This window comes from Malaclemys terrapin, chromosome 11 (assembly GCF_027887155.1).
Source record: "Malaclemys terrapin pileata isolate rMalTer1 chromosome 11, rMalTer1.hap1, whole genome shotgun sequence".
In the NCBI taxonomy this organism is placed as follows: Eukaryota; Metazoa; Chordata; order Testudines; family Emydidae; genus Malaclemys; species Malaclemys terrapin.
The window spans coordinates 48,596,622-48,622,304 of NC_071515.1; the positions used below are offsets into that span (position 1 = coordinate 48,596,622).

The 25,683-nt window shown below is 42.4% G+C and overlaps 1 protein-coding gene across 24 annotated transcripts in view; it reads left to right on the top strand.

Annotated features, from left to right (window-relative positions):
• Positions 1-25,683, top strand: part of BAZ2B (bromodomain adjacent to zinc finger domain 2B) — a 272,137-nt gene that overhangs the window by 182,347 nt on the left and 64,107 nt on the right. For 14 of the 24 annotated variants that reach the window (XM_054043380.1, XM_054043386.1, XM_054043395.1 and 11 more), the window contains 5 exons: positions 5,635-5,700; positions 6,868-6,933; positions 7,610-7,654; positions 7,904-7,936; positions 9,260-9,325. In XM_054043380.1, coding sequence (XP_053899355.1) covers positions 5,635-5,700; positions 6,868-6,933; positions 7,610-7,654; positions 7,904-7,936; positions 9,260-9,325 — 276 coding nt within the window. The remainder of the gene's footprint in view (positions 1-5,634; positions 5,701-6,867; positions 6,934-7,609; positions 7,655-7,903; positions 7,937-9,259; positions 9,326-25,683) is intronic. The other 10 variants (XM_054043389.1, XM_054043390.1, XM_054043397.1 and 7 more) reach the window with 2 other exon arrangements.

Genomic DNA, 25,683 nt, shown 5'->3' on the forward strand with positions numbered 1-25,683 from the left:
GCTCTTTGCGCTATTTTAAGTTCTGTATTCTTATCGATATAGAAACTTCGCTGTTTGTGTAGAAGCTTAAATTGTGTGTGTTTGTGGTTAGAACCTAGGCATTCTGATTTTTTGATAGAGAACTTTATTAAGATTGTAAGGATATCCTGATCAGTATTTCTTTGACTGTCCTTGTATTGTGCAGTACAGTTACAATATTTCTTTGATTTATAAAGAAAATGAAACACGAAGTACCTTAAATACTTTGTGTGTGGAAAGAGGAGTCAGTGTTTATTTGAGATTTCCATTTCAATCCAATAATAAAACCCAACCATGGAGCTAGTGGAACGTATTCAAGATGAAATACCTTGCACTTTTTAAACAGGCTTCACCAGATGTCTGTGCAAGGAAGGATTCGTTATCACATTCTTGATACCATATCTTGATTGTAACCTGTGAGAGTGAACATTGGTATAAATTTCTACCTTTCTGGTCAATTTCTGCTATGGATTTTATTATTATTTACATTGCAGTGGTGCCTTGAAGCCCCAGTCATGGACCAGGACCCAACTATGCTATGTGCTGTAGAAACCGAACAAAGGGATTGTCCCTGCCCCAGGGAACTTACTTATAATAGTGTATTGCTGATTAATTGCTTTTGTAGCTCAGTTGTTTAAAAAAATGGCGCTTGTGTTAGAGTATTGCTCAGCATACTGAAAATGTGCCTGTAGCTCAACCCTAATTTAAGTGAGGTTTATCTATATTATTTATAGAATCTTTTGCATAATAGGACTGTGCATTCAGGTTTCACAGGAAACAAGTAAACCCAGATCTGTTTGTATTTGTTTTTGGCTTTGGGGAGTCATTAACGGGGATGAAATAATGTGTGCTCTCATTGTCTCACCATCTTGAAATGATTACAAGTCAGTCTTGACTAGAGCTGGCTGAATAACATTTTTCGGTTTGTTGGCAATTTCAAAAAATATTTTAAAAATACTGTGTTCAACTGAAAACCAACATTTTTGAAATTTTCAGGGAATCAAAAAGTGTAGTAGTAATAATAATAATTTGGGTTAAATAAAACTTTTGACCATTTTTAAATACACTTGACATTTAAAAAAAATTAAGGAAGTTTTTAAACTAATAGCATTCAAACAAAACAATCAAAAGGTTTCATTTTGAAAATGTTGAAATATCTTGATATGTGTTCTATTTTTCTTTCCTAAATGAACATTTCAGCGAAATTGACACAAATTAAAAAGTTGCCCAGCTCTAATCCTCGCATGGTACGATCTGGGTCCTGTGTAGTAACAACACAATCCTTCTGCTGTTGAAGCACACTTCAACCTCAAAACTTTGAGAATTCTAATAGTTATTTCTCTACAAGTAGCATTAACTCTGACCTCAGTAACAAATACATGCCACCAAGTTGTAATGAAGAACTGTGTCCTGTTTTGTTTCTACCTGGAAAAAAAAAAAAAGGGGGGGTGGGGGGAAAGAGGTCAGAGTTAAGGTTATGCAGTTGAATGAGATTTCAGAGAATCTTGCTAGGGTACATTGTCGGTGTTTGAATGCTGGAAGTGAAAATTAGTTTTATGTAGACGTGAGGAATCTGAATTAATTTTTGTGGGCATTGTGATTTTTGGATGGTAACCTGTGACGTGAATGTTAATATTGCCTCAAGTGGTGATTTCCTTGATTTGTAGTGATTTCGTTAGATAAATAGAAAATGTACACTTGAACATCCTTAAGTATAACTTAACACAGCTTTGGATAGGGATTTCCATGCATTTTTTTTAAATGCACCTGATGTGTAAAGACTGTGGGAGAGCAGCTCTACTGTGACAGACAGAACAAAGCACACGATAGCAAAGTTGCTCACTTATTCACACCTCTGTATGTCTCTGTACATTAGGGAGGCTGGGAATGATAGCTTAGTGGGATATTGTTATGGGGATGTAATGTAAGGGAAACCTTTTATCCATGTTGAAACTTTTTACTAACTAAAGTTTAGTGTAAAGAAAAGACCCTTTCCCTGGGCACCCATTCCCCTCCACATGCCCTGCCTCCTTTCCCTCAACACCCCCATCTGCCTTTTTCTGCAATTCCACCCTAGATTCTCCAGCAGGGAGGCACTTTTCAGATAACTATCTACGTATCTTTCTTTCTACATGTCCCCTGTGATTGCCCTGTTGCTGCCAAGTGAATGGGAAATTGGGCAAGGGCTCAAGGAGAACAAAAGATTTACAGGTGATAGCTAACTGAGAAATGGAACTGTTCACTCCTAAGGAGATACTGTCCCTATCTAACAGACGTCCTAAAGTTTGCCATAGTGCAGCCCTGTTTGGACTGGAGCTTCCCTGGTTTAAACAGAGACTGGCAAGGGGCTGTAGTTGGGGCACTGGGGAGACCGACAGGATAGTTTAAGGACCCAGGAAGGGTCACGGCAACAGAGGAAAAAGGACTTAAGCCTCTTGCTCCAAAAACATAGGACTCTACCACGTCACCTAGAGTCTTCTCTGACTTAGCAGTATATGATCTATGATATGCAGTTGAACAATTCTGATTAGGGCAGTAGTGTTTAGTGAACCGTGGAACAGATTTTAACATCCCTGCTAATGCTGAGTAGTACTTTTTGCTTTGTGTAGTCCATGGAATCAGTTGGGACCACTCTGAGTCAGGTGCTACTCAGTCACTATGAATAGTGGCCTCAATATCTTAGTAAACATGATGAGTACAAAAAAAGAAGTTAATAGAAAGAGATTACCTATTAAAATAGCATTGGAAGATACTGGCAATTGTGTGCATGAGAGTAAACCTCTTCAGTCTGAATTAACTTAATCAGTTTATTCAGATAATTGCATTTAGAAACTTTTACATGGTAAAGAGAAGAACAGGAGTACTTGTGGCACCTTAGAGACTAACAAATTTATTAGAGCATAAGCTTTCGTGGACTACAGCCCACTTCTTCGAAGAAGCTTATGCTCTAATAAATTTGTTAGTCTCTAAGGTGCCACAAGTACTCCTGTTCTTCTTTTTGCGGATACAGACTAACACGGCTGTTACTCTGAAACTTTACATGGTAAAGGACTGTTTCATCTAACACGTACAACATAGTGTCCTGTTTTTGTGTGTAATGCCCAGGCTAAGTATAGTCAAAATAGAATTGAATTAGTAAAGAAAGGAGAGGGAAAGGATTTGAACTGAGAAACTCAACATATAAAATTTTAGTCCACTCTGCAGCACAGTAAAGGCTAAGAGGATGTTGGCTTCTATCTAAAGGATATTATGCTAGCTAACTTATAAAAGATACTGAGTATATTGGTACCACATTTGTGAAATATGCAGTGTAGGTTACGTTAGTTGAAGAAAAAATTTGTTAAAATGGAGAGAATAAGGGTAGGATACCAAAATAATAAATGGAATGGAGAGGGCTTGCATATAAGGAGAGCCACAAAATGGTAATTTTTAAGATTTGAAGTGCTATTGTCCCTAAACTAGAGTATATGTGGTATTTCATTCAACTTGATCTACTTGAAGTTGTTAGATTAAAATGAGGGGACATAGATGTTATTTAAATATAACTATGGCATACAGCAGGTAAGAGGCTTTTTTTGAGAGAGAGATTGGTGAATTGGTGGAATGATTTTCCAGTTGAGATGGTGAAGTCAGTAGTATTAAGAGAGAGGTTGATTGCCATTTTGCACTCTACATTGGAGCTACGGTACACCTTTAATATTATTTGGAAACTGCTAGGTCAGAATGCAACTGCCTGCCTGCTCATAGAACCGAGTTTCATCCACAGGGTACTCTGCAACTAAGCTCTTTGATCTGGGCTCACTGCCTCTGTCCCTGGGTGGTATAGTGACATTTGCAGGTAGATGAGATGTTTGAGCTTTGGATAGCCACATTTTAAAGAAATCTAATTAAATATACTTATGGTAATAAAACTGTTGGTGACTCTAGATGATTAATTTTGTGCTTTTCACACTTCTTTCCTGGGAGGTCAGGGTATGGTTAAGAGGGGATTTCCCCCCCACCCCACACACACACATTAGGCTTTTTTGGCGTGTGTTTAGCCTCCAGCACAGAAAATGTAGTGACTTTTAACATGTTTTAAACAGTTAAATTTCAGAAAGTTGTAATAGAGAACATAGAGGTGGCAGAATATTGTTTTTTAGTAACCTGTTCCAACCATAGTGGTCCTGCTTCTGGTACTGTGCAGGAATCGTCACCATGCCCCTGAGAGGAGATGAAGTTGACTCCTCTTCATGACTTATTTATTCTCTGGAGACTCCGGAAACTACAGTGGTGACGTAATTTCCAACACACAGAATAGAGAATTGATGGCTCGTATCATACTCAGACTTTTCTCTTCCAGGTGCCTTGATACTATGTTCATCGAACGCTTGTCTGTATGACACATCCTGATGCAAGCTTCTTTGACATCCCTTGGAATAAGCTTTGCTATGCCCTGAGTTCTGTGGTTCAGATTTTCTCCTGTCTGTCCAGATAACAGAATGGAAACCCCTCCATCCATAGACATGCTCTGCTCTTTTAATTGATGTGCCTCAAGCAGTTGTTCTGAGACAATAAACCCTTAAATAGGATGCTTTGAGGTTTTCAGTTGCAGCACATACCATCTCTGTTTACAAATCACAAAGTATACAACATGGGACATGTAAAATAAAACTGTCCAGTGACTGCATTAGGCTCACCCCATGCCTCAGGAGCTCACAGACATGCTGATGTCTCTGGGAATGAACTTGACTGAAAGTGTTGTGGTCACTGTTTTCCAGACTTATTTATTTACTTTTACTCTATAGTGCATAACTTCACACACCTCTCTGAGAAATACAAGTAAGGTTGTCCAAACTCAGACTATCCACCTTGATAGGTTAGTTTCCAGTGGAAATAAAAGTATACAGCACTTAATTGTGCATACTTCATCCAGATCAGATATGGCTAGGCTAAATATTGGCTGTTACTGGGTAGGTACTTTGGGCCATGCAATATGCTCAGAGGTACTGTGTGGTCCCAGGTAGCAATATCAGTGGAGGTTCAAGAATAGCTAAACTCCCAGCCCCCTGATGTCTGCAAGAGTTAAGCAACAGATAGTAGGGAGTAATGAGGATTTCATAGCCCCCAGTATACCCTGCATAAGCAGACCGTGTCAGAGCACAACAGCCCCTATTTCTACCCATCCCTACCATTGCAAGCCAGGATTTGGCCTACACTGTATATTTTGTACTGTCATCAGGGTCAGGGCTGGCTCCAGGGTTTTGGCTGCCCCAAGCACCTGCTTGAGAAGCTTGTGCCTGGAGCCGGCCCTGATCAGGGTGCTTCCTTTCTCTAAGTTAGTATAAAAGAAAAACTTGTGACTGCCTAAACATAAACCCACAGGCATAGATTCCATTTTCAGTGCTTTCAGAGATGCAGCAAATATTTGCTAATGTTAATGTAGAACACCAAACACAGACAATTGTAGTTCAAAATAATCAACTGGAATGTGTGTAAGATTCAACAAGTGCTCATTTCTTTAAAAATAATTATGTCTCTTTTCTCACTTTTTTTTTATTCATGTAAAAAAATCTTTTATATACTTTTTGCTGTTGTTGTTTAAAAGGGTTAAAAGATGTTTTTCCCCCCTTGCAGGAAAAAATTAAGAGAATTCAACAAATCAGAATGGAAAAAGAACTTCGGGCTCAGCAGATTTTAGAGGTAGAAACAATAAACTAAGTATAATTATTTTTAAATGTGTTCATATGTTTCAAGAACATTATAATTAAGAAAGAAGTCTTAACTGCATGTTTGTCGCAACTGGATTAAAGTAAGGTCTGCTTCAGGAATTCCACAGTCTTGATTCAAATTAACTGTTTCACTATTTCAGAAATTCTAAGAATACTGATCCATAATTTAAACTATGGTCCCAATCCTGCAGTTGCTTACTCGTATGCTTAACTTTAAACACAACAATTGTCTCATCAACGACAAAAGGAGTACTCATGCTTACAGTTAAGCAAATATGTATTTGCAGAATAGGGAGTAAAATAGTATTGCAATCTACTTTATATGGAATTTAGTTCCTGACTGTGGAATGGATTTAAAACTTTGTTTTAAAAGTTAAATTACAGTAGCAAAGAAGGAAAATATTTAACATTTGTCTGTGAAGGTGATATTTGAACAGCATGATTCTGATCTTCAAAAATGTGCATGATCTATTTTTAAAAGACATAAGCTTCCATATTGCAGATGGTTACTTCATATAATGTATCCATGTCACATACAACTAAATTAAAGGAATTTGAATTTAAGATTTCTGTTTCAGATCTCCATTTCTGATCTGTCTGACAACAGATTTCTTTTTAGTTTCAGTTGTCTTATACTAAAACTGATATTGATATAAATTAAATGGATGGGAATATTATTCCCAAAATGTGTTGACGAGCAGTCCTTACATTGGCTTCAACTGAACATTTTCAATTACATCAAATATGTATTTAAAATGGAAAAAAGTGGTAAACCATTGATTGCAAAAGTTTTTAACCCACTGTTTTATATAATGATTAGAATTTTAATCTCTTTCCAACCATACTTAAAAAATAATTATTTTCCTATATGCTATGTATCTTGGTTACAAATATCCAAGTAAAAAAAATCTTGAATGTGACTTCATAATTCTGGCTTGACTTAAAAAAAAAAAAAAAAAATTAATCATGAACTTACTGATAATGCAAAGTGTACTGGGGAAGAAATCTGTTATAATGTACACATAATATGTGGTATTGTTTTGCACCTTGTGAGGCATGTAGTTTTATTTAGTCTGAGATTATTTTCAAGTTTTAGTGGTGTTGTTGCATGACCTTGAGACCTGTTTTGCATGCACAGGCTAAAAAGAAAAAGAAGGAAGAAGCAGCAAATGCCAAATTATTGGAGGCTGAGAAACGAATAAAGGTTAGTTTAGATGAGCATCAGAGTTTTTATTTTCAAAAAATAAAAACTGTGTGATTGTGCATAATAATTGTGAACTAATATGAGAACTGTAGGTATGGCAGAATCTTTTTTGATAAGATATTACATTTGTAACAGAAATGTAGAGTAAGTACTGTGCATATGTGTGCGTGTGTGTGTGCGCGTGTGTGTGCATATACATATATACGTGCATATACGTGCATATAAATAATAAATAGAAGTGTTAATACTAGGGTTATCCGTACCTTATGCTTGGCTTGAGCAGCTTTAGACATACTCACCAAACCCTTATGTAATAGCATTGCATAGTGTCTCTTCTGTTTTATGTTGAGTATAATGAAAAACTGTGTTGCTACTTGTGTAACATTGTGGTCAAATATCCCATTTATCCCTATCAGTGCTGAAAAACTTACTTGCTGTATTTGGAAATCATGCACTCTCAGTGTAGCCAAATGTTATTGGCATCTTCTGATGCTCAGTTCAGTAGATTTGGTAGCATAAACTGTTCGTATATTATGTAAAGTGTTTGAAAATAAAGGAGTAAAGAGAGAGAGAATGCAGATTCTTCCTATTTTAGCATGGCTCAAAAAATTGCATCTTACTGCTAAAAATAATAATTGTCAGGTATTTGAAGCACCTTTTTGTTCTTATGTTTAAGGAAAAAGAGATGCGAAGGCAGCAGGCTGTTCTTCTGAAACATCAGGTTGGTATACATATAGTTATCAGAACAGTAGCAAACGCTAATTTTTAACTTCTGCTTAAGCTATTTGGGGGGAAAGTCTTCAAAATATTTTTGGTATAAATTTCTGATTTTGATTCCTGCATAAGTTTTTCTTTCATCTTATGGTTTATTGACTTGCTTTGGTATTGGGGTCTCTTTGTGGGGGTTATAAAGTGGTTTTATGACTTTGTGATTTCTGTTTCATAATGTTGTGCCAACTCTTTCTACCAGGAGTTGGAGAGGCATAGACTAGATATGGTATGGGTATGTTTATTTTTGTACATCTAACACCGCATTGTGATTTGGTTGTGATATGGTTGTCATAGCAATGCATAAAATGTAGCACTGGCTGCTGTCATATTACATACTGCTGCATGGCTTTACAGCACAGTGCATTGCATACATCTGCTTGTCTTGTCTATTAAAGAAAAAAAAGTATGACTTGTCTCAGACGTGTTATAAATTGAATTCTGCGATCCATACATGAGGCTGTTGACTGGAAATCTACATTACTGATGTCACAACATGAGTTGGACCATTATGTAAAATCAGTGATGAATTTATGCAAAATTAGCATTTTACCTTTCATAGAAAATCACTGTACAAATTTTGCAAGTCTTATCCAATTTGTTGGGATTCAGTATAAAACTTTTAATATAATTTTGGATTAGAACACTACAAATTGGATTAGAATTACTGTACAAATTGGGACCATGTCTTCCCTCAGATTTATACAGTGCTGAGCACACTAGCTTTCAATAAATGGTAAATGCATAATATTTTAATCTGAAAATGAAACTAGGGATGAAATCCTGGCCTCAGAGAAGTAAATGACAAACTCCTATTAACTTCGGTGGGGCCAGGATTTTACCTTAGAACTTTAAAGTTGAAGGAACTTTTCTAGTTTTTTCTATAGTACTATAATTCATGTTCCATTTAAATTTGTTAACATAATCTATGGTGCAGCTTTTGTGACTTTGCATTGAGGAACAGGCATCAGTAAATAGGAATATCCTATTTTATTCATGTTCGTGTATGAACCATGGCTAGTTTAAGTAAAACTGGTCTCAACACAGAAAAATTCAGCATACTTATTTGTTGGTGGCATATTGGATTCCAGCAAGATTTTTCTGAGAGTAAACATAAAGTTAAAATTACTTTAAAACTCAGCCTTTTACTATATTTTAAATGATTAGAAATACAGCCTTCTGTTCAATTGGCTATTCATTTAGTAATTGCAAGCTTTCTAATAGCAGATGTAAGGTAACTGACCTGTTCCAGCCAACCATTATGCTTTTTGTTCTGCCAGCTTATGAAGGAGCATCACAACTGACCATACGTAAAGCTGTATGCTTTCTGTTTTACACTGTCTCCATGTTCATTGCTTTACCTTTTTGCTTTTGATTGTTCTTGTATTTGCTTTCTAAACCTGAACTAAAACATGCACAGACTTGGCCATTCTTGTCCTATATATAGTGTTTATTGTGACTTGTCTATTAATGCTAAACTTGTTTTACTGAGTTTTTAAAATAAAGACACTTTTGTAACTGTGGTTGAGTCTTGTTCTAATTTTATCTGCTTTAATAGGAACGAGAGAGGAGAAGACAGCATATGATGCTTATGAAAGCCATGGAAGCACGTAAAAAAGCAGAAGTAAGTATTCATTCAGCTCTGAAAAAGTGTGCAGTTTCTTTCTTAACGTTTTGACTGCTATATGTCTGCATTCATAGAGCAGAACAGTGACACAGAACTTCTATAAACAAATATGTTAAGCAAGTAGCTGACTTGAGAGTCAGAAAGTACTTTTGCATCACAGAATATTTTTGGGTAGGTCATTTCAGACTTCAGACCCGCCATAAGTATCTCCTAGCAAACTTTTTGTGTGTTTGTGTGTGAATTTAATGCTTTAAAAATAAGACACTAATTGTACTGTCCAGGGCAAGGCAGAAGGTTGGACATATGCTGCATAGATTTCCCCAGAAAACTGTTCAGATGTAAAAATACCATTCTTATTCCAGTCATGGGCTTCTCAGGCTTTTATCTATACTTGGAAAATGAGTTGTATTAGAAAACACATAAACTCACATGTTTTAATTAACACATGCTTGTCCTAGATGTTAACTGGTGTTTAACAGTGTGATAATTAAAACATATTAGCTAACACAACTCTTCCTTCCAGTATAGATGAAACTTTGAAGATTGCTGATTATGCTAAATTATATGGTGTTTTGTGAGGTGGAGTAGACCTGAAAATTTTGTGAAAACAAAAATTACGAATGCTTCTGCTGAAAACTATGCTACCCTCAACCTTTTTAACTTTCTGCAATGAGTAATAGGTTTCACAACACCCAACAAGTCTGTCCTTGACTATTCTCTAGGTCCTTGAATGTTGGGCTTTTAGAGGGGAGGCAGGGGGTCTCACAGCATCAACCACTATAGTCAGTCTGGTACACAATTGTGTGCTACAAAACACAGCAGCTTCTAATGCTGCAGCCTCACTAAACTGTAGGTTTGCAACTTATTCAGCAAGTGGAAAGCATAATTAACTGGTAGAAAAGGCAGTTTTCATTCTCAAAAATTACTGAAAAAATGCAAAGATAAAATACCAGAAATCCTGCACTGAGAATAGCCCCAAACAGGCAAATAGTCCCAAATATGTTGGCTTCATAGAAACATAAGGCTGGAATGGACCTTGAGAGGCAGGGCCGGCTCTAGGATTTTTGCCGCCCAAAGCAAAAACAATTTTGGCCGCCCCCCCCCATTTAATTACCCCGGCCCCGCCTCAACTCCGCCCCTTCCCCAAATCCCCAGCCCTGCCTCCTCCCCCCAGGAGGAAGGGAGTGAGTGAGGGGGAGAAGCCGCGCCGCACTGCGGCCACTCGGAGTCTCCCCCTCCCTCCCAGGTTTGAGAGCCTGGGAGGGAGGGGGAGACCCTGAGCCGCCGCAGCGCGCGAAACAGCTGATTCGCGCGCCGCTGCTCCCCCTCCCTCCCTGGTTTGAGAGCCTGGGATGGAGGGCGAGTAGCGGCGCGCGAATCAGCTGTTTTGCGCGCCGTGGCAGCAGCAGCGGAGGTGAGCTAGGGCGGCCGGGGCACATTTTTAGGGGCGGCATTCTGGCGCCGGCCATGCCGCCCCTAAAAATGTGCCGCCCCAAACACCAGCTTGTTTTGCTGGTGCCTAGAGCCGGCCCTGTTGAGAGGGCATCCATTTCAGTCCCGTGTACTGAGCCAGGACCAAGTAAACTTAGACCAACCCTGACAGATGTTTGTCCCACCTGTTCTTAAAAACCTCTAATATTGGGGATTCCACAATCTCTCTTAAAAGCCTATTCCAGAGCTTAACTACCTTTATAGTTAGAAACTTTTTCCTAATGTCTAACCTAAATCTTCCTTGCTGCAGATTAAGCCCATTACTACTTGTTCTACCTTCAGTGGACAAGAACAATTGATCACAGTCCTCTTTATAACAGCCCTTACCATATTTTGAAGACTGTTATCAGGTCCTCTATCTTCTTTTCTCAAGTTTAAACATGCTAAGTTTTTTAAATCTTGCCTCTTAGGTCAGCTTGCCTAAACCTTTTATCATTTTTGTTGGTCTCCTTTGGAGCTGAATGGGGGAACAATTACTTCCTGTATCTTACATCTGACATGGGGGGAGGGATAGCTCAGTGGTTTGAGCATTGGCCTGCTAAACCTAGGGTTGTGAGTTCAATCCTTGAGGGGGCCATTTAGGGATCAGGGGCAAAATCAGTACTTGGTCCTGCTAGTGAAAGCAGGGGGCTGGACTCAATGACCTTTTAAGGTCCCTTCCAGTCTAGGAGATGGGATATCTCCATTAAAAAAAAATGCCTATTAATTCACCCCAGAATGATATTAGCCTTTTTAGCAACTGCATCACTCATATCCAATTTATGATTCACTATAACCCCCAGGTCCTTTTCAACAGTACTACCACCTGGCCAATTATTCCTTATTTTGTAGTTGAGCATTTGATTTTTCTGAGTACTACTTTCAACTTGTTGTTTTCAGACCAATTCTCTAATTTGTCACGGTTGTTTAGAATTCTAATCCTAATCTCCTCCCAGTGTGAGCTTCAGATTTTATAAGCATACTCTCCACTCCATAATCCAAATCATTAAAAAAAATATTGACTAGTACCAGACCCGGGACTGATCCCTTTGGGACTTTTCTAGGTACGCCCTCCCACGAGGAACCACTGAATACAGTCTTTCAACCAGTTGTGCATTCACCTTACAGTAATTTACACTGTAAACAATTTAAGACACTAGGGTAGGGGGTCCCAGGTCCTCCCTACTCCACCGGGTCCCAGCCCAGGCCCCTAGTAGTGGCAGAGGGTTCCACCACTGAGGTCAGCAGGGATCCAACCGCAACATGGTGCCTATGTCCGGGACTATGGTTAGTCCCCTCCACGGCTACTTCTTGCCGTGGTTCTGGTGGCAGTAGTTGGGGTGTCTTCGGGTTGCTTGGCTGGGGCTGTTCCCAACGTCTCCGCTCCCTCCTGGGTATCAGCAGGCACTTGGGCGTCAGCTGGGGCCTCAGCGCTTTGAGCTTCCGCAGGGTGGGTTGATAGCTGCTCCCCATCGAGAGCCTGTATGCTATGTACTTCTCCTCCAGCGGTCAGCCCCGACTGAGCTGGGTTGCCTGCCTTTATACAGCCACTGCACCTGGAGCATGCCCAGTAGGGTCATGGGGGCATGGCTTCCTCAGCCACCAAGGAAGAGTTAACCCCTTCCTGTCCAGTGCGGGGTGAGTACACCCTGTCACACCAACCTAAAATGAAGTAATGTCTACATATATTTAAAGCGTTTTTCACTTCACTGTACTTTACAAAATGCATTTTAAATTAATATTACTGGTACTTTTTTTATGAAGCATTTTATTAGTACAATTCAGCAAAATTCAAATCAGTTCAGTTTCTTATTGTATAAGGTAAATAAAAAGCAAACAGTAGTCATTAACTTTTGCTAAATATTAAAAGGAGAAATTGTGTTCTCTGCAATACCAGTTTAAATCCAAAACAACTCAGATTATTTGAATGAAAATATTTAATATTTATGCCACTGCTGTTGAAAGTAGTATTTTGCCGTGTGTGTGTACACAAAATCTTAGATTGTATTAACAACCCAAAACTGAAATATGTTTTTTTTTAAATAGCACATCTGTCTGTCTAGACTAAGCAGAATTCAATTTTATTTTTTTATAATTTTGATGGATAATATCAATGTTTATTTTTATTTTTTTTGTCAATTTTAAATTGTCATAGTTGGGTAAAATTATGGGTTTTAAGGATTTTTTTTATTTTTATTGATTTCAAATTTTCACATTTGTGAGAAATTAAGGGGGGAAAGAGAATAAATATTTAATGATTGTAGATGTTGAGATTCTAAAGTTAAAGCTTTAAAATCATTAAAACACAAACTATCAACATCACAAGTCAAAATGTTCAAAGTAAATATCCTTAAATCACGCTCTAAATTCTCAAGCAGCATTTTTCTTACTTTGCTTAATTGTAAATTTAGATGATCATTAGTGGAAATGGCTTTTCATCAGTTTGTGTACGTAGGTGAAATTGACATTTTCCAACATTTACTGATAAAAATCGAATCCTTCCAAGCATATGTAAATCTATGGCCCCATCAGTAGCATCTGAGTACTGGTCGTAAAGTACTATTTTCCTCATTTTACAAAGTGGGAAGAGGCACAGAGAGATTCAGGACATGTCTATGCAATGGGGGCTACAGTGGCACAGCTGCAGCTACGCCGCTATAGTATAGATGCTTCCTACATCAATAGGAAGGCGTTTTCCACTGATGTAGGTAATCTGCCTCCTTCAGTGGTGGTAGCTAGTTCAACAGAAGAATTCTTCCATTGACCTAGCACATCCACCCAGGGGGATAGGTCAGCTTAACTACAGTGTTTTTCATACCCCTGAGCAGCATAGCTAGGTTGATCTAAATTTTAAGTGTAGAGCAGGGGGAAGTGCCCAAGGTGCCACAGAGAGTCTGTGATGGAAGTGGTATTTGAGCTGAGGTCTCCTGAGTCCCACTCTGGTGCCCTAGCCACTTGAACACTGTTCCTCTTTTACTGTTACAGAATAATTGTTTTTGTTTGTAAATTACTACTGCAATTTATATTGATGCTAGAATCTCTTTAATTCTCTAATTATCTAAACCCCAACATACTCTCTCCAAGCAACTGCAGAATCTATATTTTTCTTATTACCTGTAACTCAAATGAAAATCTTTTTTTGTGATTGAAAGAACTCACGATGCTGTGGTTTTACTGGGTAGACTCTAATAGATTCAGCGGATACTGGCAGTCACTACTTCTAGGTCCTGATGCAAAGTCTGTTGAAGTCGGTGAGAATATTCCCATGGACTTCAATGGGCACTGATCAGGCCTTTACGTGGCCGGCCAGCCTCCCCTGTGGCCATGATTTACCTCAGTGTGGGAGAATCTTCAAAGAACATTGAGGTCTCAGTGATCTTAAGCTACACTGAGTCTCAGTGTGTGTGTCATTTGAGTCATCAGCTTCGTGGACGTCTCAAGTCAATCTTACTATTCTGTCTAGAAATCCCAAATTTCTTAACGTCCAATCTGAACACCAGAAGCAGGTAAATCTTCTTTATAAAGCAAGTCACTTTTGTGAAGCACTTTGAGATCTGTGGATGAAAAGCACTATGTAAGTCCAAAGTGCAGTTATTACAATTTACCACGAATTCTTTCTCTCACTAGAAAGCTCATAACTTTAAGTGAAAAAGGTTTGCTGTCTGATATTAGGTCAAACAATTACAGCATATTTTTTACACAAGCAGTTTTTTGGAGGGGATTTATACTTCCTGTGTTTGTCAGAATCTGGATTTTACCTACCTTAGCTTCAATTTCAACTTTTCATTACTCTGTAGAAGATAAACCAATTACAGACCAGCCTCTGGTATCTAGTAGTTGATATATCAAGGATACAATGGACTTAAAGCCATCAAAACCCCATGGAGTTATAGGATATAAGTGAATGCTTCACAGATCTTTAAACTCCTTTGTGAGACTCTCTGAATTAGTGAACTCAAGTATTTTATATGGCAGATTCCATTTCAGATGGCCAGTGACTTTTTGGAATCAAGAGACTCTAAGACAAAGTATTTATTCATATTCTTATCGGGTTTATTTTTAAGGAGATGTTTAGTTCTGTAGTACTTTAGTTCTGTAGTAACCTGCCATTTTTCTGCCAACCTCTTTGTCTTTCTTCATACCAGTCCTGTTGAATTGTTTTACAAGCTGGCTGTCGAACTGTTTTGCTTTCTGGTTGCAACAAACCCTTTAAGTCCATCCAGGATTTTATGTCCTTTTTAAAATAAAAATTAACACATTAGTTTAGTGCATTGTATAAAAAGCATTTCTAGTGCTTCCTTGTTGTATTTTTTTATTGCTATACTCTAGTGGGATTGAAATTTGAGGAACACATTAAAGTTGTGGGGGAGGGATAGCTCAGTGGTTTGAGCATTGGCCTGCTAAACCCAGGGTTGTGAGTTCAATCCTTGAGGGGGCCACTTGGGAATCTCTGACATTAAAGTTGGCAACTGTTAATGATGAACATAATTTTTCTAGGGAAGGTGTCAGGGTTCCTTCCCCACTCTGAACTCTAGGGTACAAATGTGGGGACCCACATGAAAGCCCCCTAACCTTATTTACCAGCTTAGATTAACAGTAAGCTGCCACCACTAAACGTGTTCCAAATCTTAGGGGAGAGCCACATGGAACTCTGCCTTTCCCCAAATATTTCCCAAGTCTCTAACCCCCCCTTTCCTGGGCAGATTTGAGACTAATTCCTCCCCCCCAAGTCCTTACACCCCTTTTCCTGGGTAGGCTTGAGAGTATACCCTCACCAATTAGTCCTGGTGAACACAGATCCAAAATCCTTGGATCTTAAAACAATGAAAAATCAATCAGGTTCTTAAAAGAAGAATTTTAATTAAAGAAATGGTAAAAATCATCTCTGTAAAATCAGGATGGAAAATAACTTTACAGGGTAATCAGATTCAAAGGGCCCAGAGGAATCCCCTCTAGCCTTAGTTTCAAAGTTACAGCAACACAGGGATAAACCTCCCTCTAGCAAGGAACATTTACAAGTTGAGAAAACAAAGATAAAACTAATGCGCCTTGCCTGGCTGTTACTTACAAGTTTGAAATATGAGAGACTTGTTCAGAAAGATTTGGAGAGCATTGATGTCCGATCCCTCTTAGTCCCAAGAGCGAACACACCCCAAACAAATGCCTTCCACCCACCAAGATTTGAAAGTATCTTGTCCCCTTATTGGTCCTTTGGGTCAGGTGTCAGCCAGGTTACCTGAGCTGCTTAACCCTTTACAGGTAAAAGGATTTTGGTGTCTCTGGCCAGGAGGGATTTTATAGTATTGTACGCAGGAGGGTTGTTACCCTTCCCTTTATAGTTATGACCGAAGGTTTGAAAAGCTGCAACTGGGAAATCCTTGTCATAAAGTTACAAAACAGTGTTACATAATGCTGTGAAAGGAGTCAAGCTTTGGGTTATCGGTGCAGCAAGGATAGTGTCCTGAGTGCTCAGTTTTCCTGAATGACAACAAAGGCACAGAATTGGAGCATTTTTCACCCTATCTGATTTTATAGTATGGTTACTGCTGAAAGCTGAAGAATAGGGAGTAAATTCAAGCCATAAGCACTTTTAGTATGCTGTATCTCAGAAAGCATTTGAAATCTGTGGTACTATCAAGGAAGAATATCTATTCCTGCATCTCTTAATTAAAGGTTTTATACCACAATGATAAGTACTTCTGTTCTGAATAATTATTTGCGTAGAGTCTTTGAAGTGCATTTCCTATTGGGCTGTAGGGAAAAGACTTGCATTTTTTTCTGAGGTATGGTAGTTTTCTTAGATCGGTGGGTAGCCACCCTCCCTTCCTTGTATATTTTCACTCAAATGAACCATTAAATTAAGTTATATTGTGCACACTGAACTCTCACATAAATCTGTTTGGCTTTTTGAGTCAGCAGGTGGCACTACTTGCTCTGAGACAGCACTGAACCAATGCCCCAGCATAGTGTTGGGAGTGTTATCTTTTGGATGAGATGTAGAAATCAGGTTCAATTTGTAATACTTCAAGAACCAAAAATCTTTAACTTTTATGCATTCGCCAAACTGAAGCTCACGTAATAGCACTTTGTCTACCAAATTTTCCCCTTCAGTTCAGTTACAAAATGTATTGCTTCCTCTACAAAACATTTATGTAGAGTTTGTATTGTCATATGTTTGCCAAATTCCACTCTAGAGATGGCTGCACTTGAGTGTTTAGTGAAGTGATCCTTGTGTATAATTTGTATATTAATTAAGTTTGTCAAAGTGCTCTGAGATTTTTCAGAATAATGGGTGTGTTATAAATATAAAAATATAATTTATAATGTTATCTTTCAAAGTTAAGGAAATAATCCCAAACTATGGATCTATGAAGACTTCAATCTTCAGATGGTTTACTTATTTTTCCTAAATTTGATGACAATTGCGCAGTTTCTATCTACAGTTTTACACTAAATCAGTAGTTTGTATGCATCAGAGAAAGCTAATTTCTGATTAATGATCTAATCCAGGCCCATGGTCACACAAAAGTAATGGTTGTATAAAACACTAATTCTTCTTCGAGATGCGTTGCTCATGTCCATTCCACATTAGGTGTGTGTGCTCGGCCACATGCACCAGTGCCGGAAGTTTTTCCCTCAGCAGTATCCGGAGGGGAGTGGCTCTTGCGCCCTCTGGAGTGGCGCCTGCATGGTGCGGTATAAGGGGCGCTGCCGGCTCCCCCCACCCTCAGTTCCTTCTTGCTGCCAGTGAGGGTGCACGGAATGTTCGCTGCTCTTACTAGCATTGCTTATGCTTAGAGTTCTTGTAAAGTTAGTAATTGAGTTAGTTAGCCCTTAGCAGTAGTTATAGTTTTGTTAGTCCCGTCAGGGACTTAGCCGGGGGACGGACATGCCCTGGGCCCCAGGCTTTAAGCCCTGAGATCGCTGCAAATGGCCCATGCCCATGAGCAATCCACATAGAAGCTGTCTCAGGTGCCTCGGTGAAGGGCACATAAGTGATAAGTGTCGAATCTGCAAGTCCTTTAAGCCTAGGACCGAGAAAAAGCGTGAGATTAGACTCAAAGTGCTCCTGATGGAGTTGGCGCTCACTCCGGCCCCGGAGCAAAGGTCCAACTCGGCACCCAGCACCGTTAGTGCGTAGTGCCCCGCCGTCGATAAGCCAGCACCAATCCCTGTCCATCGCCCCGTCCAAGAAGTCAAAGAAGGCCAGTAGGGGACTGTCTCCTACTCCCTGCAAGGGGAAGGACAGGGCTGGGGGCGAGCTAAGACCTACGCTGGGCAGCTCATCTCCCCTGTCGGGAAGTCAGGCCTCAGCTCACATTGAGCGATGCATCCCACCCCGTTCCTTGCCTGGAAGCCTGGACACAGAGGTGGGCCTTCATCAGCTTCAGGTGCCGTCGATGCCTGAAGCGCTCCAGGCTGTGCAGGAGATCCTGACATCCCAGACTTCAGGGTAAGCCCGCCTTGGGATCTTTCTGTCCATCCTCGCCTCAATGGTACCGCTCCCCATCATGGGGGGCGTCCCACCACCATCCACCCACTTGAAGCCATCATGCCTCCGAGTTAGAGAGGCAGACATTCTCTACAGTCACTGGACCTTGGGCACCAGCAGTGGGATTCGAGGCGCACTTCGCCGGTTACCTGGCGCAGACCCATGCGCTCCCTGGCAGGAACATTGGGACTGGCCTTTCGCATCACTGGAACACCGCTACAGATCCCAGGAATGATCGGAGGACCACAGCCATGGGCCCTGACAATGATCCGCAAGACAGATCCCTCCCGGCCCGCTATACCTCCAGGTCCCACTCCTCGTTTAGTACCGGTCTTGAAGCGTGAGGCGTCAATTGCGAGTCTCCTGTTGTGGATCCGCTGAGCGCCGCCGGTCACCTAGGTCCCCACGGAGGCACACGTCCAGCTCGGACTGGTCCTCCTCTAGATGTGACTATGATTATCACCAGGCACAGGGTTGCCGTTCCAGTGGATCCGGGTGACTGGGCAGCAGTAGCTCCGGATATGGCGCCGGTACGAAGCAAGGCTCCACATCGACGGGGCAGCCTCCCAGGCCCTCGGTGCTGCCTGAATCGTCAATACCAAAAGCTGCCCCATGACCCCAGGCCCAGTGGCTGGGCCCGTGGTACCCCTGGAACTTGTGGGGGTTCACCCAGCCCTCCCAGCCTGCCTGCTCGGCGTCAGGGACTCGGACAGGCCAGTGGCATCGACGACCCAATTCCTTCCGGTGCCTGAGGCCCAGGGGGATAAGACCCCACAAGTCCATATGGACTCAGGGGAACAGCCTGCTGGACTACCAATGGGTGTCATGGAACCTGCGGTAACGGCCTCCTCCTCGTAGTCTGTGGATGAGACCATCACAGAGCCCCTCACCCGGTTCCTCTGGATGATGCTAAGGCGCACCAGGAGCTGTTGAAGAGGGTCGTGACCAACCTTGGCCTGCAGGCAGAGGAGTTGGAGGAGCAAGCGGACTCCCTAGGTGATGTCCTGTCCTCCACAGCCCTGCTAGGGTGGCCCTTCCCCGTCACGAAGGGGTATTGAAGATATCCAGCGCCTAGTGGCAAACCCCCTCCTTTCTGCCCCCCATTTTCAAATGGCAGAGCGTAAGTACTTTGTCCCGACTAAGGGGCACGAATACCTTTACTCCCATCCTGCCCCAATTCCTTGGTCGTTGAGGCAGCTAACCACAGGGAACACCAGGGGTAACCCGGAGTTACCACCAAAAATAAAGACTCCAGGAGAATAGACTTGTTCGGACGAAAAATGTATTCCTCGTCTAGCTTACAGTCGAGGGTGGCCAACCACCAGGCCCTCCCTGGCTGCTACAACTTCAATATGTGGCAGGCCACGGCCATGTTTGAGAGTGCCCTCCTGGAAGGAATTCCGGGCCCTCCTCGAAGATGGCATGGCCACTGCCAGGGCAGCCCCTCAAGTGACATCAAATGCTGCACACTCTGCCGCCCGCACCATGGCGTCCGCCATTTCCATGCGGCGAGAGTCCTGGCTGCTCCTCTTTGGGTTCTCCTCCCAGGCTCAGCAGTCGATTCAGGACCTCCTATTTGATGGCCAGGCCCTGTTCGCGGAGCAGATGGACAAGAAGTTACATGGGCTGAAGAACTCCCAAACCACCCTAAAAACCCTGGGGCTCTATGTTCTGGGCCTAACACGTAAATGGTTGAAACGGCAACTTCCCCAGGCACAAGGGAATCAGCCCCTGCAGGACCAGCCGCACAAAAAGCCCAAGGGCTACAGACGGTGCACAAGCCACCTGCCCCCACCCTCTGCCCAGTTGGGCTCGACCCTCTCCAAGCACGGAGCTAAAAAGTTGTTTTGAGGGTGCACCCGGGGCGACCTGCCAGTCGGTTTCCTGGATCCTATTTTCCCATTTTTTTGCAGCCACCTTTCCTTTTTCCTCCCTGCATGGTCGGCAATAACTTTGGACCGCTGGGTCCTCAATACGATCGCTTTCCTGGTGGTGATGACGTCGGCAAGACAAGTCTCCGATATTAAGGCCTTGACCTCGGAACCGCCTTACACAGTGTTTTATAAGGACAAGGTCCAGCTGGCTGCGGCCCCACCCAGCCTTCCTACCAAAGGTGGTATCTTCCTTCCACATGAGCCAGGGTGTATTCCTCCCTCTGTTCTGTCCCAAGCCGCACAAGACTGCTGAGGAGAGGCGTCTGCACGTGCTGGACATCCGAAGGGCCTTGGCTTTTTACTTGGAACTTACCAAGCCTTTCTGTAAATTGATTCAGCTCTTCATTGCTACAGCGAATAGGATGAAGGGCCTTCTGGTTTCTTTGCAGAGGATTTCCAACTGGATCACCTCTTGCATAAAGACCTGTTTCGAGCTAACAAAGCTCCCGCCGATCGTCAAGCCCCATTCGATTAGAGTGCAGGCATCTTCAGTGGCCTTCCTGGCGCACATTCTGATCCAGGACATCGGTAGAGCCATGACGTGGTCCTCGGTCCACATGTTCACGTCTCATTATACCTTCACTCAGCAGGTCAGAGACACATCGCTGGGTTTGACAGAGCTGTATTGCAATCTGCACAGCTGTGAACTCCTACCCGCCTCCACGGGAACTGCTGGGAGTCATCTAATGTGCAATGGACATGAACAAGGAATCAAAGAAGAAAAGACAGTTACCTTTCCGTAACTGGTGTTCTCCTAGATGTGTTGCTCATGTCCATTCCACAACCTGCCCTCCTTCCCCACTGTCGGAGTTTCCAGCAAGAAGGAACTGAGCGTGTGGGGAGCTGGTGGCATCCCTTATACAAGGCCCTGCGGGCACTACTCCAGAGGGTGTCGGAGCTGCTCCCCTACAGATACTGCTGAGGGAAAAACTTACGGCACTGGTGCATGTGGCCGAGCACACACACCTAATGTGGAATGGACATGAGCAACGCATCTCAAAGAACACCAATTATGGAAAGGTAACTGTCTTTTCCTGAATTTACCAGCTCTTTCTGGGCCAGGTGATTCTCCGGAGAGAGACTGGGCATGGTGTGGAAGGGGTTTGGTGTGGCTTTGCTGGAGAGGCAATCTGCTGCTGAAGGGAGGTGGCAGAAACCCAGAGTCAGAATTTAGGCTGGGAGACAGACCTAGGGAGCAGCCTCGGGGGTATGGTCACTATGAGCTTGAGATACATGCAAGAATTGGCCGTTATCCCCAGGAAGGGAGGTGCCCTAATCAGTGATTAGAGATGGAAGCTCAAGGGGCAGTTTGGACTGTCTGTCCGGTGATGGGAGTTCAGGTTCCTTCCTGAAGCATTACATTAATTATATTCTCATGAACTGCCCCTTTCAATGACACTGTGATTCTGTAATAAAAGTGTTGGACTGATCTGTGCATTGAACTGATTCCTTGGTGAATTCCTGCCTCCCCAAAGGCTGTAGGTCAGGATGTGTGAAGGGGGATCAGGATGTGCATGATAAGTTAATTTACAGAGGCTTCCCACCCACAGAATTGTTGAGGAGCTATACACCCCTTCCATACCAGGCCAAATCTGCTGAAGACTGATCAGTCCGGTGCAGATCTAGCTAAGATAGAAATAAGAGACTGACTCCATCCCTTACCATATTTCTGTATAACAGTGGGTTGGATTTGGCCCGATGACTTAATTTAAAGATGTTCTGAATTGAACATTTGTATTAGGTTTCAAGATAAAAGTGGATATATGCTGTGTAGTTTAACTCTGTCAATTTGCCTATGTAATGGTAACTAGAATAGCCATAACATAGCTGGCATGTAAATAGATTCACAGTAGTCCATGTTGTTTCTTTTCGCCTGAAAATGATTTCATGTACATTATACATGTCTCATTAAAGCTCTAAATAATCATTGCGCTTGATCCAATGAATGAAACAAATTCCAAACAAGAACAGTTTCACAAGTGCGAACAGGCTATGCCTTAAACTATTATTATTTATTCTGAAAGCAAATTTTACCTGGCAAATTAATCCATGAAAAGGTCTATTCTCAATTTTTTGTTTATTCTTAGAATTATTTCTGTACTCGCGATAAATGGTGTGAAGAGTAAAATAAAATGAAAGAATATACACACTGAAAATAGAAAGCATCATGGCAAAGTATAAATCAGTGTTTTCTGCCATTTACCTTCTTGAGACTCCAGCCTAAAGTTTTACTTCAGCAAAATTACATAAACTTTAATGGGAATTTTGACTGAGAAAGAACTGTAGGATAGACCCTTTGGCTCTGATCTTGCAAACAAGTACACAAGCTCTTAACTTTACACATGTGAGTAGTCCCAGTAGTTTCCCAGACCTAGGGTTACCATACGTCCGTTTTTTCCTGGACATGTCCGGCTTTTCGGCAATCAAACCCCCATCCGGGGGGAATTGACAAAAAGCCGAACATGTCCGGGGAAAAATACCGGCCGGGCACTTCCTCTCCCGCGGCTGCTCTGCTCCTCCCTGACTCAGACTTCGGCTCTGTTTAAGAGCCAAGCTGCCCGAGCCAGTGCTACCGGCTTCGGGCAGCCCCCATGCCTCCGGACCCCAGCCGCCGGCCGGGCACTTCTCCTCCCCGGCTCCAGCTGCTCTGCTCCGGCAGCTGGGGTCCAGAGGCAAGGGGGCTGCCTGAAGCCGGAGTGCTCGGGCAGCTCGGCTCTTAAACAGAGCTGAAGAGTCAGGGGAGGAGCACAGCAGCTGGAGCTGGGGAGGAGAAGTGCCCGGCCGGGGGCGCAGGGTCCAGAGGCATAGCGGCTGCCCGAAGCCCGAGCGCTACCAGCTTCATGGTTTGCCGGGCAGTCTCCAGACCCTGCGCCCCCGGCTGGGCGCTTCCCCTCCTGGGCTCCAGCTGCTCTGATCCTCCCCTGACTCTTCGGCTCTGTTTAAGAGCCAAGCTGCCCGAGCCAGCGCTACCAGCTTCGGGCAGCCCCCGTGCCTCCGGACCCCGAGCCGCCGGCTGGGCACTTCCCTTCCCGGGCTCCAGCTGCTCTGCTCCAACGGCGCAGGGTCCGGAGGCAAGGGGGCTGCCCGAAGCCGGTAGCGCTGGCTCGGGCAGCTTGGCTCTTAAACAGAGCCGAAGAGTCCGGGGAGGAGCAGAGCAGCCGGAGCCCAGGAGCTGAAGTGCCCAGCCGGGGGCACAGGGTCCGGAGGCATAGGGGCTGCCCGAAGCCCGAGTGCTACCGGCTTCACGGGTTTGCCGGGCAGCCTCCAGACCCTGCGCCCCCGGCTGGGCGCTTCCCCTCCCAGGCTCCAGCTATGCTGGGGAAGCGCCGGCCGGGGGCACAGGGTCTGGGGGCTGACCGGCAAACCGTGAAGCCAGTAGCGCTTGGGCAGCCCTTTTCGTGTGGCTGGGAGGAAGAAGGGGGAGTTGGGGCGGGGAAGGGGCGGAGTTGGGGGCGGGGGCGGGGTGGGAAAGGGGCGGGGCCGGGGCCCCGTGGAGTGTCCTCTTTTTTTATTTTTTAAATATGGTAACCCTACCCAGACCTGAAGAGCTCCATGTAAGCTCGAAACCTTGTGTATCTCACCAATAGAAGTTGGTCCAATAAAATATATTCCCTCACCCACTTTGTGTCTCTAGTCCCCTTTAAGTCTTTAGGGCTATTCTCATGTGTATAGTTAGTTGCATGCATGAGTGTTTGCAGGAGTAGGCCTTCATTTGATAGAGTTAACTGTGTTTAAAAACACCACATTCAGTAACAAATTTCTCATTTGTATATTGATAGCTAGGTTTGAGAATAGAAGTGTAAATCCAGAAGCATGGATGTTTCCAACAGCTGCACATAGAACACATAATAAAAGATGATATATGTTGATGAGGGAACATTTTTGAAAGAAAAAAATCAAAATATTTTAACTTCCATTTACATTAGTGCTAATGCTGCTTTATTCTCTGTTTTCAGCAAAATATTTTTAAATAGTGGGATATCAGATAAATAGATTTCTTGATTAATGTTATCAGAATAGTAGAATACCCCTACATAGAAACATATATAAAGGAGTAAATATTAAAATATCATTAAATTCCATAAATTTCAAAGAGGTTAGGAACAAATGTATGGTATGTGGGAAGCAATCTTCACTCATACACACTTTTAAACGGGATTTTCCTGCCACGCTGTAAACCGCAAACCTGTTTGAGAGAAATGCCTAAAAATAAATACATATCATGAACTCCTCTTTGAATTTCATGTCCTATCACTGACCATAGAAAGCTTTTGATGTGGGAGTACAAGAGGATTATATGAGAGGTCTGGATTGTAGTAAATATAGTTAGCGCCCTTCATACCTTTTATAAGTTCTGTCTTCCCTTCATGGAATTGTTTGTTATCAAGCCAGATGATTAGCAGTTGATGAGGATGTTCTAGTTGTATCCAAAAAGAAGTGTCTTTATGACACTAAATCTTTATTTTCTGAAACATCTTTGGTATCTTGCTGTTGAGAAGGCCTGTTTGTCTGCTGTTCTTGTCTGACATTATTGTTTTAAGCTTTCATTTCTTTATCATCAGTCCTATATCTTTTTGTGATTCGCGGGCTGCATATAGTGGAGCTTTGGCTACTATAAAAACAAAAGGAAGGTGTCCTGGCTGAGGACAGCTCTTCTTAGGTGCTCTTAAGTTGCATCCACACTTGTGCTCCCCATGTGAAGCTCAAGACCACAACTATGTGTTCTTTCTTACAGACTATGCATATAGAATATGCATGTTAGCTGCACTGGCCCAGGAGAAGATCACAGGATGAATTGTGGCTTTGGAGAGTCAGTTTCCACCCTGCTTCCCCTTTATTTTGGGGAAGCAGTAAGTTACTTCACCTCTTTTTGTGGAGAAGCTTACTCCTCCTTGTGTTTTCTCTTCACTCTCTCCTCATTGCCTAGTTCTCAGCAAGGAGCATTGGGCAAAGTAGCCCCTACTTTCCCCATCGTAGTCCTGTAGGCCTTGCTCCTTCTTGCATCCCTTTGTGGTCAAGTAAGGGCTCTGACAATCAAGCTGAAAGAAAATGTCCCTGTGTCTGTAATATAGATAAGTAATATACTTCTGACACTGTCTCCCTCACCCTGATTATCTGTCTTCTATTTCTGCATTAAATTTTGCAACTACATTACTCCATGAATAGGATGACCAGATAGCAACTGTGAAAAAACAGGACGGGGGTGGGGGGTAATAGGCACCTATATAAGAAAAAGTACCCAAAAATGGGATTGTCCCTTTAAAAATGGGACATCTGGTCACCCTATCCATGGAGAAGTAGGTTTTTGCACTTTCACATTCTGTGCAATAAAAATCCATGGTCATGAAAGTCCATAAAAAAGCAAAGCATAAAGTTGTCCAAAGTGGAGGGTGGACACTTCTATTTACACATATTTAACTAACAAGCATTCTTTCTTTCACATGTAATTCATGCTATAT